The following is a 16,746-nucleotide window of genomic DNA, read 5'->3' as shown; positions in this document are numbered from 1 at the left end:
TTAGAGGGAACATTGCTGCAGAGGAGTCAGAAACCCCAAGAAATTAAAAAGGGAGAAGATTATGAGGAGGCCCCACACTGGAATAACCAGGATGTAGAGATGCAGGAGTACACGTGAACCTACCATCCAAGTACCAGAAAGGAAGGGGTGAAACAAATAAACAGAACAAAGCTTCCCACCAGGGAGGAAGTGAAAGAGGGCGCTCGCAGAAGGCAAAGCCACCCAGAGGGAGGCAAGTGCAGAAGACCGAACTGAAGGTCCTCTCAGAACGGGGAGGAAGGGCTGGCCATGAAGGAATCTGCTGCTATAATCGTCTCTACCAGATACATCATTACCGAAGGTAAGTAACCTGTACATCTGATAGAGAATACTAGCTGCAGATTCCTTAACGTAGAATAGATACCCTACTCCCAGAGGGGAGGAAGGTCTGCGAGAGAACCTCACCAGCTTAGAAGAACACAGGACCCAAAGGGGAAGTGTCATGGGGACAGTCACAACGGTCCAGCCCCCACCAAGCAGAAGTAAATAAGAACAAGGAGAAGGGAAGACCTGGATACCACAAGCCTACCCAAGGGGCAAAGGGCGACCGCCAGGAACCCGGAAGGACAGACAGCACCAAGAGAGTACCAAAGGAAGAGCAGAACCACCCGCAAAATCCAAGGAGAAGGGGTGGAAAACATGCAGCAAGGGGAAAGCTGAACGAGCATCAGCCCCGAGGCAGGGGACGAGGCAGGGGACAAGGAAGGAACGGCCCCACAGTTGAGAAGCGCATACGTGAGAAATAAGACGCCGTCGCGCAAAGCCCCAGCAGAGTAAGGGACAGTAGCACACGGGTACACGCCGAAGCCCACGGAGGTGGATCATAATGACAATGCGTGCACAGCAGGCATCTGGTACATACTATGAAGTACTGTGTCCAGAACAAGCCAAGCGCAAGACTAAGGAAGAGGCAAGGGAACCCCAGCACAAGCCCCAGAGAAGGACCGTCCCAGTGGCACAACCCAGCCCACAAAGAGAAGTGGGACCAGCCAAAAGAAAAAGCAAAAAATATGTAGCACAGACCTAAGCCATCCACCAGTACACCAGAAACATCCTAGCCCCCCTGGAACACAAGGTAGAGGACCAGTCCGAGACGGCGGAGAATAAGGTGGAAACACCAACACACAACGCGGTAGATGGCATGACAAAAGTCAGTCTGGCGATCCAGAGGCTGAAGAGGGAAGGCGAAACGCACAGAAGCAGATTTCCCGCAAGAACAAAGGGTAAAATGTATGACAGGCAAGCCCTGTAGAAGAAGGATAGAAACACCATCGAATACTGAGCCAGACAGAACCTGCAGCAGCGCAAGCTGCGCTAAGGCGGATGAAAAAAGACCGCACCAAGCGGTATACAGTGAGGCCAGGAAACGTGAGGAACCCGATAAGGTATCCACACTCGCCCAGCTTCATAAGAGCCATACAATAGCCAACAAGTACCTCACCTAGGGTATGACACGACCCACAATCAAACAGGGGAACACCTCTTAGGGAAACCCGCAGAAGAGGTAAAGAACATAAAAGACCTGTGGGTATCACCACAGACGGCTTACCAATCAGTCAAAAAAGAAAATTACATAGATGGTCCAACCTGAGGACTTATAAGGTTCCACTAGACGCCAAAAAACACACCACAAAACCAGAAGGGCTGTACCAGCAGCCAACAGTACAGAGGGGCCAACTTAAGGACCTTGAAGGCATTCCCAACCACACACAGCACACAGCAGGGCCAACCGAAACACTAGACCCAAAGAGAAAGGTGGGATAAAAGCCTCTCAGAAGACACCTGAGGACCGACAAGCCGAAGCTTACAGAGGGGAAGGAGGACAGAGCCCCGCAAGGAGTCGCTGAATAGCGGAGTCCGCGTGGGTGTTAAATGAAAGAATCCCATCAAAGGGCAGATCAACAAGAGGCTCCCGAATATTCTCGGGAAAGACGCTATCCCGCAAGCAAGCATGGCGGCAGAGGGCCACAGAAGTCGCCATAGCGCAGGCTTGAGAATCAGAGACGGAGAATAAATGCAGCCAACTCCTGACCATCCAGCACGTGGTGCCGCAGACTAGTGCAGGCACCTTCGTGGGAGATGCGAGACGGAAGGGACTCCGTGGAATCCCATTTGTCAGAGGTAGCCCTAGCCAATTCACAAAGTGTGTTGAGCGCGCGCAGACCAGCACTAGTGGAAGCGAAAATGTTACGCCCGCAGGAGTCCACCCACCGGTCCTCCCGTGACGGAGGGAGCAACACTGAAGGCAAGGAAGGGAAAGTAGTCTGCAGGACAGGGCCCTGGGCAGATGGGTGGGAAAAAAGGCAGACTAGATCGTGTGGGACAGGTCTGTGCCGGTGGAGGAGCGGCTGGGGCACCGGATCCCCTGTAGCATGATGCCGCCAGGTCCCCAGAGGAGAGTTGGGGAGCGAAGCTTAAAATGGAAGAAGCGGCTCCCCTCCACCAGAGCCCTAGTGGAGAACCTCTAACAAGGGATCCGTTGGGAGTGGAGCGACCGGGTTGCCCATTTGCAAAATACTGGTGGCAGCGGAGATGGCCCAGACAAAGGCTACACTCGCCTCCGTAGGGTGGCGTGGGGGAGAGCAACTCTTCTGTGGGTGAAGGCTGCAAACTAAGCCGCTCATCCCCGTGTCCTGCTGGAGGAAGAAACGACCAGCCCCAGTAAAATGGACCCATGGACGAGTGAGGGGCCTGAGGGGTCTCTGGAGAAGACGGAAAAGCCTGTGGGGCAACCAACTACAAGGTCCTGAAGAGCGGGTTCGGGGGCTGTGGACGCGGAGACGGCATAGAACCCGCCTCGGAAGCCGCAACGATGCAGCGTCCAGTCTCCGGTGAAGAAGAGACAAGGAGACGACAATCCTCCGGAGAGGAAGGGACATCCGGAGAAGAGTTGACGATCAGATGCCAGGACGGCGCCGGAGAGTCCGCCATGGGCACCGGTGGGTCCTTGATCGGCACCGAAGTGCCCACCAGGGGTGCAGAGTCGACCTCCACCACCACGTGCCTCTTAGGAGAAAGGGGCAGGGTCGGAGCCGAAGCGGCCAATGAACGGTGCCAAAAAGGAGCCGGCTCGAACTCCGACAAGGCAGCCGCATGCACAGAGGACGGAGAGGGACTCTGGCGACACCATGGGTCCGGGCCTCCACCCGCGGCACCGCCAGGGCAGGGTCTGACAGCCGTCGGCGAGGGAAAGGCGTGGCTCGGCCTCCGGTAAGACAGCTGCCTGCCCAGAGGACCGAGGGTTATTGGGGGACAAGCCGTGAGTCCCGGCAACCTCCTGCGACATCACAGGGAACCCCCTGGGGTTTTGCGGCGAGGCAGAGACGCTGTGGGTCGAAGAGGGGAACCCCGAAGGGCCGCACCTTGATGACACCACAACTCCAAAACCTGAAGCCGAACGCCGGCGAGTCAGCGGAAGGCCCCGCACAAGGCGAAGGAGCTGCGGACTTCCCAGGAAGAGGAGGGGCCCAAAGAAGCCTTCAGAGCCGTAGCGTAGACCTTCATTTGGGCCCTTGTTGCCCCAATGCCAGGAAATGGCAGATAGCGTGGTGACGGGCGAGGGCGCACACCCTGAGAGGAACCCGTACCCTCTGCCTCGGAGACAAGCTGCAAGCCTTACCTTCGGGCGAATGACGCCTGTGGGGCCTCGGTGAAGGACGATGCCGCAGCCGGAATCGGCGGCTTCTGGACCCATCCGAGGTAGGTGACGGATGCGGTGACGAGACCGATCTGGACAAGTGGGCCGATAGCAATTTCATCCGGTGCTCTCACCGGGACTTCAGCTTGATATGCTGACAAGCGTCGCAGTCCGTAGAATCATGGTGCTCGCCTAAACACCGCATACAAATACAGTGAATGTCCGTCGCAGACATCTGACGTGTACAAGAGGCACACGTCTTGAAACCCGAAGGCATTGCACACTGTTCCCACATTAAAGGCGTTAAAAGATGCCTAAAAACAGGCAAGGGAACTCACTCCAGATCCGCGTTGCACGCGGAAAAGAAGGAAACTGACGTCAGCGCGCCAGGGTGGGACTTATGTGACGTCGCTGACGTCACGTCCACGGACGTCAGGGCGGAGTCGCGTGGTGTACAACCCCGGCGCGCAGGGATGCTGTGGCAAAAAAAATTCTGCATCCAGTCTCACGCCTGGGGATAATTCTACGTTAAGGAATCTGCGGCTAGTAGTCTCTATCAGATATATTGTTACACAAGTAAGTAACTTGTGCATCTGAAAGAGACAGGTTAGTGATAGATTCCTAGCCTTAGAATAAATACCCCAGCAATACCAACCCCAGTGGTGGGTCTGAACATAGATCACACCAGAAAGTCACGGAGAACAGAACGGCCAAAGAAGCCGTCTCTCCGGACTTGACTGTTAAGGCAATAATGCTTTGTAAAAGTGTGCAGCGAGGCCCACGTGGCTGCCTGACAGATGTCTTGCAGGGGGACACCACGTCCCAATGCCGTAGTAGCTGCTGTCGCCCTGGTAGAATGGGCGCGCAACCCCACCGGAGGTTCCTTTTTAGCCAGAGAATAACAGGCTTTGATACACAAGATGACCCAGCAGGAGATAGTCCTCTTGTGTACAGCCCAGCCTTTCTTGGCGCCCACGTAGCCAACAAAGAGCTGGTCCTCCACCCTGAACTGTTGTGTGCGATTTAAGTAAAATGAACGTTATATTTAACAGGGTTAACCCAATAGAAGTCACTGGGACCTGGGTAGAACGTTATTACAAACAGAGGGGTCCCAAACTGGGGGGGACAGAGAGAAGAAATTCATAAAAAAATAGAATTAAATGTAAAAAAATGAAAATGAAACAAATCCAGAGTACGATGTTTTATTCACAACGTACTGAAACCTTATTAATAGTTATAGAATCACATTAAAGGTTTTTCACATATTAACAATGCAGTTGTGCCCATATGCGCAAAAAGGAGGGAGAGGGGTAGTGCAGTGAGGGGATTTGTGAAAAATAGAGAAAAAGGGATTCCTCATTCAAGTGACAAATAAATTCTGATTTAAATTATTCATATATACAATGTTGAAGTGGCTCCCCGACACGGGCCACAGAGATCAAGCCACAAGGGTGAAAGGATTCTCATAAACCAGGCTTCCATAAAAGCTGTGTCAATCTTGCTAGTGGTAGAAGTTGGTGTCACGGGGGCAAGTAGTCTACGTTTCGACCCTATTCAGAGGTCATGCACGGGGACCAGACGCTCCTCGCGGTCGTGCTCAAGGCTATGCAGCGGTATTCTCGTAATATGGTGTAGGATCACGGGTCCTCGTAGTCTGAGGACGTTGCTCGTCCTTGTGGCAGCAATCGATTGCTGCCACGAGGACGAACAACGTGATCCTTCCGTGTTCCTACCCTAATCGATAGCCGCAAGCTGATTAATACCGCACATTTTACTCGATCTGAAGACCTCAGACTACGAGGACCCGTGATCCTACACCATATTACGAGAATACCGCTACGATCCTTGAGCACGACCGCGAGGAGCGTCTGGTCCCCGTGCACGACCTCTGAGGAAGTCTGCCCATCCCATCCCTCCTGTCCTGAAGAAGACCCGTTTTGTAAGGGATACTCCCCCTACATGGAATAGGGTCGAAACGCAGGTCCAAGATAGGGCGTAGGCCCCCTTTGCCCTTCTTGGGAACCAGAAAGTAGTAGGAGTAACAACCACACTCTACTTCTGGCCCAGGAACGCGCTCGATGGCCCCCTAGGCCAAAAGGGCCGTAACTTCCTCTTGCAGAAGTTGCAAGTGATCCACCGACACGCACTGGTACTGCGGTGGCAAGGCTCGAGGGGTCAACTCGAAGGGGAGGGAGAAGCCCCTTCGGACGATTTGCAGCACCCACCTGTACGGAGTGATGGTACGCCAGTGGAGGAGGTGATGGCGAACCCTGCAGCACCCACCTGTCCGAAGTGATGGAGCGCCAGTGGAGGAGGTGATGGCGAACCCTGCAGCACCCACCTGTCCGAAGTGATGGAGCGCCAGTGGAGGAGGTGATGGCGAACCCTGCCCCCCACTGGCGTCGAATGGGCCTGAAAGCTCGGACTAGGAAGGCTTTGAGGCGGATGCTGAGGGGGTGGATGTGGGCTGGCCTGCCACTGTCCCCTGGCACCGCCACGGCAGTTACCACGTCCGCCGCTGCGCTGGATGTTAGTCTGCAGACCGTGGCTGGCAGGACGTGAGGGGGAGCCCCTTCCTTGGCCACGAAAGGAGCGAAAGGCAGAAGTTTGCTGGCGCGCGACAGGCCCAAGGACTTGGCCGTAGCCCTGGAGTCCTTGAAACGCTCAAGTCTGCCTGGTCGCCAAAGAGGCGAACGGCATGTCTATGAGGGAATTCTGGACATCAGCCGAAAAGTTGGCGGACGTCAGCCAGGTGTGGCGGCGAACCGCCACCGTCATGGAAATCGCCCTGCCCAGCGAGTCCGTGGTATCCAGCCCACATTGGAAAGAGTACCGTGCTGCATCCCGCCCTTCCGCAAGGGCTTGAGCGAGTTTGACCCGGGCCTCCTCATGGCAAGCTGGCAGCACGTCCGCAGAGAGTGGGTATAACGGCCCAAAAGGCAAGCCGTGTTGACCGGCCGCAACCCCAAACTAAGTGAGGAGAACAGCTTCTTACCGAACTGCTCATACCTTTTGGATTCCCGATCAGGTGGAGCAGTCGGGAATGCGGTCTGGGAGTTAGAGGCCTGGATAACCAGGCTCTCGGGGTGGGGTGGGTGGACAGGAAGCTCGGGTCGCCCGGGGCCGGGCGGTGGTGCCTGGCCACATTCCGATCTACAGGCGGACCTGTAGCGGACCTGGACCAAGTGCCCAACAGAACGTCAGAAAGGGCCTCATTAAACGGCAGTAGAGGCTCCGAAGAGCTTGTCCGCAGTTTGAGGACCTCGGTGAGGAGGTTAGCCCTCACGGCCGCGATGGGGAGCTCAAGACCCAAGGCCTTGGCCGCCCTCGTCAGCACCACGCTGTAAGCAGCCCCCTCCTGCTTAGCCACGGTAGGAGGGGAGACAAAGCCAGTGTCGGGCGAAGTGTCCAAATCACTGGCCTCCCCTAGATCCACTGCCCAGTCCTGATACGACTGGCACTCCCGTGCTAGAGGGTCCACGGACCCCTCCCAATCCTCCTCATCTCCCATCTCCTGATAGTCAGGTGTAAAGGATGGGGCCGGATCATAGAAGAATTGCTCTTCTCTCGGCGTCGAATGCAGCGTCGGTCCGACGCCGGATCCGGACCGAGGGAGGGATTGGGGGCGACGTCGGGGGACGGCGTCGGCGGTGACTCCCTGGGGGTCGGTGCCGGCGGAGGGGTCGTAAGGTCGACCAGCGGCGACCCGGATCCGGTGGGGCCCTATGGTGTAGGGACCGAAGTTGCCGATGGTGCCGGGGCCGAAGCTCCCGGCCCGCTTGGACTTCCAGTCAGGGCCATGGGGCCCGAAGGCACCACAGCAGAACCCGACGGAGGAGAGAGCGACCTTATGGCCATGAGAAAGGCATCGATCTCCTCCGGCGTCGCGTTCAGCCCAGAGACCGGAGGGTATGGGGCTGGCAGCGGCTCCGGCGGAGCCGCGTGGGCAGTGTCACTCGAACTCCCGGCTGCATCGCGCGAGCGTCGGGGGGAGTCGGAAGCGCGATGTCGTCTCTTCGACTTCTTGTGCCTCTTACCTGAGGACTTGGAGCCCGACGAATGGTGTTGACTCGACGAGCTGCGATGACTGTGGCCCCGCGACCGGTCCTTCGTCCTCCTCCTCGACCTGGACCGTGAACGGCGTGGGGCCGACTGCCGGAGCTTGAGGCGCTTATGGGACCGCTCCTGCCTAGCCTTTGACGTCAAGGCCTGGCAGTCGGGGTACGACTTGTCGTCATGGTTGGCCCCAAGGCAATACAGGCACCGGCGATGGGGGTCGGTAACCGACATCAATCGGTGGCAATCGGCACAGGGCTTGAATCCGGGCATCCCTACCGGCACCGATAGTCTTACGACACGAAACAGGATCAAAAAGGATCAAAAAGTTAGTCAAAAAGTGACTAAGGAGTACTGCTTTTTCCGATCTGCGCTTGCAGGTGTGGAAAAAAGAAGAACTGACGTCAGCGCACGAGGGCGGTGTCTAAGTACTCCGACGATGTCATCCAGGCGCCAATGACGCCGACAACGGAGCCGCAGACGACGCCTACCAAATCGCAGGGGTACTGCTACGCAAAACTTTCCGGATCCAGTCTGACACCTGGGGATAGTCTAAGGTAAGGAACCTAACACTAACCTGTTTCTTTCAGATAATGGTGGCAGGTAACTAAACAGTTCACTACAGGGGTCAGGGTTGGCTTGTTCATGCAGTCAAGATGAGATTCAGGACTTCTGTAAGGATGTTCACCTTATTTTCCTAAACAGACAAGGGCAGCTCTAAATCCACAGCTGGCTTGACATGACTGCCATCAAGGAGGAAACCTCTTGCATGGGTGGATCAGAATGCATTCCATGTCAAAGCAAAGTCAATGGAAGTGACACGGCTATTGGTAGTTTGTAAAGAAAGATAAATACACCCTCCTGTGCTATAGAGAGAGATGAAGTGGTCCATTTCACTACTGTTATCCTCACCATGATAAATGTTGTTGGACATCTTGGCATAGTCAAAAACGAAATATTTTCTCTTAATGCGCACAGAGTGAAACTGTGGCAAAGGCTCATAGTTGGGTGTATTTCAATAGTTAGCTTGGACCTTATGCCTTACCTGGTCTACAAGAACCTTTGATTTGTGGAATTTTGAGGCCGGGTTTGATTTCCTGAAGATGGCGTTACAACTGGCAAGGCCTTTAGCAAAGAAAGTGGAGCAGACAGCGCAGCACTAATGTACAGGACCAAAGGCGGGTCAACCGGTGCTAGGCTAGTGGCTTCCAGAGGAGGTTTGGTCAAAGGTCCCACAGGCTCTTTGGAGCCTGAAAGCATGTGGAAAATAGTTCGCACAGCCTATAAGAAAGTCTGCACTTGCACGTGGTCCGCGCCAGGGGCTGGAAGTGGTTTACAGAGTTGCAGGCTCCTGAGAGCACGGTTAAAGCCAACATAGAGAGGAGACTATAACAGTGATTTGCGGCTTGTTGCTGGGTAGACTTCTTAGAGGGAGCTTTCTCGAAGGACCTACCAGTTAGGGAAGAGATGGACTGGTATCTAGAGCATGACATGGCATGGCCAAGGCACTGGTGTTAGGTCTGTGACACGAGTGACATCTTTTGAAACTTGATACTTGTTGGGGCAAATCACCTCTTCGCTTGCTGGCCTTCCCTAATCTTCCAAACCAGCTGTATTATTTAAAAAGCCATCACAAATAGCACCCCGGTTTATCTGGCTGATAAGCACAAGCACACCAACACTGGTGGCTCTTGGCATTTGAAAAGCCAGGGCATCATTAGACTGTACCCAAAGAAGTTGTCTGTCTGTGCACACAGCATCTGGAACAGAATCCCTGTATCCATCGGCCCTCCTGGCTCCAATTTAGGAAAGAGCTGAATACACACATTTTTAATAAACAATATTTCATTATGCAGTAAAAGTACACTTCTGCTCCCAGAAATTAGCTACCTCTCCATTCACACGTTGGCTGTACTCTTGCCTTTCACCCTGTAGAGCACTTTGTTGCATTTTGGCTAGGTTTGTGCTATTCAAAATAGGAGCAACTTGTCACAGCTTCTGAGCATGGTTCTATCATGATATGGGCAAAAGTAAGTATTTAATAATATCTTGCTAAACCAGATTTCCCTTCTTCGTATACAATGGTAAGAGTGCATATGCTCTGTAAATGTTTTTAAAGTGAGTTGCTCATCTCCAGATCATGAGATATCACCTAGAGATCAGAATGTCAACTTCTTCAATTCAGGCTTGTATCCATGAGAAAATGTTACATTTAGTTTTCATGATGCTGTGACTTATTTCCTGGAAAATATTTTTGTACCAACAATACTCGCTGGCACACAATAAAATACACAAATACATATTTGTTTTTATTTAAACAAAGCAAAAGTAGGAAATAAAGAGGACGTAAATAAAAGCAATGTGCCACTAAATAAAACTACAATAACCCTGAAAATAATTTCTTTTTAAATAATTAAGAACACCATCTTAAGTACCACACAGCCATCAAAATAATTCAATTTATATTAAGGTAAAAAATACAGTGATTGTAAATGCGCTATGCCCATCATGCAGCCCACTAGTGTGCACAGTGCCTTCAATGAATGCTTATCAGCATAATTCAATGAATATTTTCTGGGACCACTTCTCAGAAAAATAGGCAACATTAAGAAGGTATCCTACTATTTGCTAACACATAGGATATACTCTTAATAAAAGAAAAATATGTTTGTGTGTATACACATCTGTCTCACAGTGGATTAGCAATGCATATAAAAAAGGAAATTCCTTTCAAATTAGAGAAAGCGTGTGAGTACATTCATTTTTTTTTTTAAATGCTATTGGTCTCAATGGAGTCCTGATTTTGTGCTGCAGGAGTTTCTTTTTACATTGAACTAAAAGGATAACGCAGGGTTCAGTGTTCTGTTTTTCTCATTACTCAACCCATAAGTATACTTCCCATTTCCTTTATAAATAATAAGTTATGAAAAACCTGTGAATGTATTCACACCTCTGTTCTACAGACTGCATTTTACAACTAATGTCCACAATTATTTCAATCACTTTGTACACTCATTCTCTTAGAACAGTGCATTGCACAAATGTACAAGAAAATACTGCTTTTACACTTTACATTTTCTATAATATTTACAGAATAAAATAAATAAATTTTTCTAACGCGAGTTGCTGATGAGCAGCATATATCTTAAATATACATTCTGAAGTCTCTGCAGGCAGCTACTTTTTGGTTAGTTGTCAATAAGTGTAACATAAGCACTGATCAGAGAACTGAGCAGCATTCCAATAAAGTTATCAAGATATATTATTTCTTTAAGAAATACCTGTAAAGCCAGCTAAAAATAATATTACAAGGCCTACCATTTACAAACTAAAAGGTATTAGATCTAATAAAATAAAAGTTTATCCAAAAATAATCTTGCATTTCTCTTTGAGGCATGCTCTGAGAATTATATACACAGACATCCACACTTTGAAAAATCTGTTGTCTTTTATCCATAAAATTCACTCTCACACACACAGTACTTTTTATTACACACAGAGGAAAGGTAAAAGAGCCGAGTCTTTATCATTCATCTTCTCCTAAGCGTAGAAGATAGGCATCAATTGGCAGGTTTCTTCTTAGCAATGAAACCGGAAAGCCTTGCAGGTCTTCAGCCAAATATATTGTTCATTAGGCTTGAATTTCAGCACAGGCCACCCTGCTCCTTTTGGCCTTGGTCATACACGCAAACACAGATATACATACATATATGTATATATTTAAATATAAGTATTTTGTTTGGGAGGGGGTGGGCAATATTGCAACTACTCGCAAAGTTTTCGGTGTGCAAAATTTTGAATGCACATGCTTTTAGCCCTTCTCCTTTTATGAAGCTTGTAGTAATGCAAGTAAAGAAAAAAAAAGGTTTCTGTCCACACATTGTGCGTTACTGGTAGTCAGCTACATAATCAGTGCCATCACTTTCAGACCTATATTCCACAATGAATTAATGTCTTTCTCCAGCATAGTTATATACTGAATATTTAAAATTCTGCCAAGAAAAGATGAATGTCATGTTCAGTGATTATTTATGAAAGGTGCTTTTTAACAATTCTATTAGGCATCCTCAGATTAGGTCCCTGTTCCGCCTAATGGGAGATTCAGAATCCAGTGCTTACTATGTTCCGGTCAGGTTTTTCTCTTGCTAAGAGCTCGTAAGATTGGACCAAACGGAGTGACTCTCGAATCTCAAGATTTATTTCCATCAGTTTACAACTAGCTTCCGAGACATCTTGGTTGGAGCCTATAACTGCAAAGCTGCCAGGCTGGCCCAGAGTTTGATGATGGAAGAAGATGTGTAGCAAGGTTTGGACAGGGTCATCATCCGAGCCTCCAAATATATCATTAGGCCAAATGGATCTGCAAAAACAATGCATATGATTAAAATGCTTCTTACTCAGACACACAAACAGAAGAACAGTTTACTTCCCTTTGGTAGAGCTTTATCTGGTAGAGACTATCTAGCCACATATTCTTTACTTTAGAATATTTTCAGGTGTCAGATGGGATACAGACATTTTTTAGCAATTCTCAGTGTGCGCCATTAGGTTGCGTCGTACGCGTCAAAAATGATGTGCAGAGTGCCTATAAAGGTGCCATCTCAGGGCGCTCACCTAGGTTTTTGGCACGATTTTCCGCACCAGAAGGACAGAGCCAAGCTGAGAAGGAATGACTACTGTGCCTGTAAGATCTACAAGGATCTCTTGATTGAGAGGAGACACTTTACAGAATGGAGAATATGGGGGTTTGGGAGGGGGGTGGGGTCAGTAAGGTATCTGTGGCTACATAGTGTCTCTACCAGATAAAGCATTACCGTCAGTAAGTAGCTCGATCATCTGATAGACTTCTAGCCACAGATGCCTTACCTTAAAATTAATACCAAAGCAATCTCTCCTCGGAGGCGGGTGTGAGAAGTTGGCCTGGTATATGATGTTCACTATTCTAGTGAGCACCTTGCACCAGTTCAAACAACCCTTATGGTGATGGTTGTAAAGTCAACCTTATAGACCAGCTATCCTAGTGGTAGCATGGACAAAGCAGTCTTAGGCTAAACTCAAGAGGGCATGTGAAGCCAGCTGTTTTATCATATGTAACCCCTTTAATAGCAAGTGAAAGGACACCCTACAGGTTATATATATAGAAATATATGTATTTATTACTAAACACAATCCTCTGAACTCTATATGAGGTCAGAGGCACAAGCACATAACAAGATACTCAATTATCATACATTAAGTTGCACAAAATACAGTAGAGCCCTAGGGGCACTTAAAACCATATAATAAAATAGTGGTATAAGAACCACGTCACAAACAAAGGATGGGCCTAGGGAATCGCTGGGGCTACACTGTACTACCAAAGGATTGGAAGTAGGAGGCCCACGGGAGGCGTGTGCAGTGTCTAACCACACACGCGGGTTCTCATAGAGTTAGAATGGGAACGAAAGAATTGGAAACTAGTTCTTTTAGGTCACTTCCGGATGGACAAGGAGAAAGCTACTTGAAAGTTAGACACTAGGATAGTAAATACCCACAGGAGCACCGAAGTACTCGCGTTACCTCACCCACAGGAAGCGGGTGCATAGGTGTCAAAGTGTGTCGGGTTTCGTCGCTGAATCCTATGGAGCCTTGGAGAAAGATGCTGCAGGCAACCAGGAGAGAAGTGTCCGGTTGGATCCAAGGGCGGATCGAGGATGAATAGTACCTGAAAGCAGAGGGGACAGAGTCTGGGTCACTAGCCAGTGACCAGGAAGGAACCAGGCGATGTCGGGATGCAATCAGGTGATGTCGTGAAGCTGGTCTCTGCAGCCACGTGGACCAGGAGATGTCGACGATGACCAGGAGCTGGATACGGACTGTGCCACAAAGGATCCCGCTGTCGGCGGTGTCGGCTTCCGGATTGGAGTCAACAAGCCTTGGCAAAGGCAACCCACGCAGGGATCGAAGATGGCTTCTGGATCAGACCAGCAAGGTCTGATGGGCTTCTCCTTTTCAGGTAAGCATGGGCCAGTCTGGAGCAATCAGACCAGCGGTGTAAATTCAAAAGTTCGTCGTCACAGAGGCCACTAGCCAATGGGCAAGTGACCGGACAGATGCACAAGTTACTACTTGTGTAACGATATATCTGTAAGAGACATTAGTTAGTATTAGATTCCTTACCTTAGAATATCCCCAGGCGTCAGACTGGATCCGAAAATTTTTGCGTAGCAGTACCCTTGCGCGTCGGTAGGCGTCGTCTGCGGCTCCGCGTCCGTCGTCGTGGGCGCCGTGATGACGTCGTCGGAGTACTTAGACGCCGCCACCGCGTGCTGACGTCAGTTCTTAGACACAGCTTTTCCGCGCCAGAAACGCAGAGCCATGTTAAAAACCAACACTGGTGCCATTGAAACTAGGGCCCTGAAGGGGACAACCGTAACCCTAGATATTGGTTCGCAGAACGGGGAGGATGGGTGAGTCGGTAAGGAATCTAATACTAACTAATGTCTCTTACAGATATATCGTTACACAAGTAGTAACTTGTGCATCTGAAAGAGATGTTAGTATTAGATTCCTTACCTTAGAATAGATACCCCAGCAATACCAACCCCGGTGGTGGGTCTGCGAACCAATACTCACACCAGAAAGTCCTGGAGGACGGAACGGCCAAAGAAGCCGTCCCTCCGGGCTTGGCTGTCCAGGCAGTAGTGTCTTGCAAACGTGTGCAGCGATGCCCACGTAGCTGCCTGACAGATGTCTTGTAAGGGCACACCCCTGCCCAGGGCAGTGGTAGTCGCCGTGGCTCGGGTAGAATGAGCCCGCAATCCAGCAGGGGGCTCCTTCCTAGCCAAAGAGTAGCATGCCTGGATACACAAGATGATCCACCGGGAGATGGTCCTCTTGTGCACCGCTTTCCCCTTCTTAGCGCCCACGTAACCAACAAAGAGTTGGTCATCCACCCGGAACTGGCGTGTGCGATCCAGATAAAACGAGAGTGCACGTTTTGGGTCAAGACGATGGAGCCGCTCTTCCTCTTTAGAGGGATGCGGAGGCGGAAAGAAGGTAGGCAAGGTGATAGACTGCCCAATGTGGAAGGCCGTGACAACCTTGGGCAGTAAAGATGGTTTGGTACGAAGCACCACTTTGTCCGGATGGACAGAAAGGAAAGGTGGAGTACAAGAAAGAGCCTGGAGCTCACTCACTCTCCTGGCAGAGGTGATGGCAACCAGGAAAGCAGTCTTCAGAGTCAGAAGGCGAAGAGGGCAATTGTGAAGTGGCTCAAAGGGAGCGCACATCAGAAAAGTCAGAACCAGGTTCAAGTCCCACTGAGGCATCACAAACGGAACAGGAGGAAAAGTGTGAGTGATGCCCTTAAGAAATCTGTTCACAATAGGGGACTTGAACAAAGAAGGCTGATCAGGTAGCCTGAGAAAGGCAGAAAGGTAGCCCTTGATAGTGCCCAGAGCAGAGCCCTGCTGGGCAAGAGAAAGAAGGAAGAGAAGAACCTCTGAAAGAGGGGCAGCAAGAGGATCCACAGCCTTTGCTGTGCACCATGCCACAAATCTGTTCCACCTGCAGGCGTATACCGACTTTGTGGAGGGACACCTGGCTGCCAGAATGACGTTACAGACTTCAGGAGGCAAGTCAAATGGCCTCAACTGTCGCCGCTCAATCTCCAAGCATGGAGGTGGAGACTGGACAGGTTCGGGTGGAGGACCGTCCCCTGCTGCTGCGACAGAAGGTCCTCCTGAAGAGGCAGACGAACCGGGGGATCGACTGACATACTGAGTAGCTCGGGATACCAGTACCTTCGAGCCTAGTCCGGAGCCACAAGGATGACTTGGGCCCGGTCGCGCCTGATCTTCTTCAGCACTCTGGGCAGAAGTGGTATAGGCGGAAAGGCGTACAACAGACCGCAACTCCACTCGTGACGAAAAGCGTCTCAGAGCGAGTGCTGCCTTGGAAATTCCAACACGCAGAACTGATGACATTGCGCGTTCTCTTCGCTGGCGAATAGATCTAACCAAGGCTCTCCCCATTGCTGAAAGAGGCCTTGCGCCACGTCCGAGTTCAGACGCCATTCGTGATCCATCATGCACCGGCGGCTGAGTTCGTCCGCCCTGGCGTTCAGAGAACCTGCCAGGTGTTGAACCACCAGAGTCACGCCCTGATGTTCCAGCCATTGCCAAAGGCGCAGAGCCTCCTGGCAAAGGGTCCACGACCCCACCCCGCCCTGTTTGTTGCAGTACCACATGGCGGTGGTGTTGTCCGTGAACACCTGCACTACACTCCCCCGGACAGAGGGGAGGAATGCCTTCAGTGAGAGACGAATCGCCCGAAGCTCCAACATGTTGATATGGAGTCGAGTCTCCGCCGGAGACCAGAGGCCTCTGATCTCCGCCTCTTCCATGTGGCCTCCCCAGCCCTGGAGGGACGCGTCCGTCACAACTACGTGCTCCGGTTGGGGAAGGGAGAGGGATCGGCCGCAGACCCAATCGCGGTCCGTGAGCCACCACTGCAACTGTCTCGCAGTGCCCTCCGAGATCAGGACATGGTCGGATAGGTTGCCTTGATGCTGGGCCCACTGAAACTTCAGGTCCCACTGCAGAGCCCGCATCCGCCACCTGGCGTGATGCACCAGTAGGATGCAGGAGGCCATCAGCCCCAGAAGCCGCAGCGTCAACCTGACCGAAACCCGGGATAACGGCTGAAAGATGGGAATCAGAGCCTGAATATCCCGGACCCGCTGCTCGGGTGGATAAACCCGAAACTGCGCCGAGTCTAGAACCGCTCCGATGAAGAGGAGCTTCTGAGAGGGGCACAGGTGTGACTTTGGCACATTGATCGAGAACCCCAGCTGATGCAGGAGGTCTGCCGTAGTCTGGAGGTGGCTGACGACTGTCTGGGGCGAGCCCGCCTTCAACAGCCAGTCGTCGAGGTAGGGGAAGACTGAAACCCCCAACCTGCGCAGATGAGCTGCGACCACCGCCATCACCTTTGTAAACACCCCTGGGGCGCTGGTAAGGCCGAAGGGGAGC

General features: G+C 51.3%; 1 protein-coding gene across 11 annotated transcripts in view; it reads right to left on the bottom strand.

Moving 5' to 3' along the window:
- Window positions 1-10,020: 10,020 nt before the first annotated feature.
- Window positions 10,021-16,746, bottom strand: part of FRYL (FRY like transcription coactivator) — a 2,496,013-nt gene continuing 2,489,287 nt past the window's right edge. For 9 of the 11 annotated variants that reach the window (XM_078678213.1, XM_078678216.1, XM_078678215.1 and 6 more), the window contains one exon: window positions 10,021-12,092. In XM_078678213.1, the coding sequence (XP_078534339.1) occupies window positions 11,834-12,092 (259 nt within the window). In that variant the 3' untranslated portion in view covers window positions 10,021-11,833. The remainder of the gene's footprint in view (window positions 12,093-16,746) is intronic. The other 2 variants (XM_078678218.1, XR_013608325.1) reach the window with 2 other exon arrangements.

The sequence above is a fragment of the Lissotriton helveticus genome, chromosome 2_2 (assembly GCF_964261635.1).
Source record: "Lissotriton helveticus chromosome 2_2, aLisHel1.1, whole genome shotgun sequence".
In the NCBI taxonomy this organism is placed as follows: domain Eukaryota; kingdom Metazoa; phylum Chordata; class Amphibia; order Caudata; family Salamandridae; genus Lissotriton; species Lissotriton helveticus.
The sequence above is the reverse complement of the archived record's forward strand: the minus strand, read 5'-3'. Positions and strand labels throughout refer to the sequence as shown.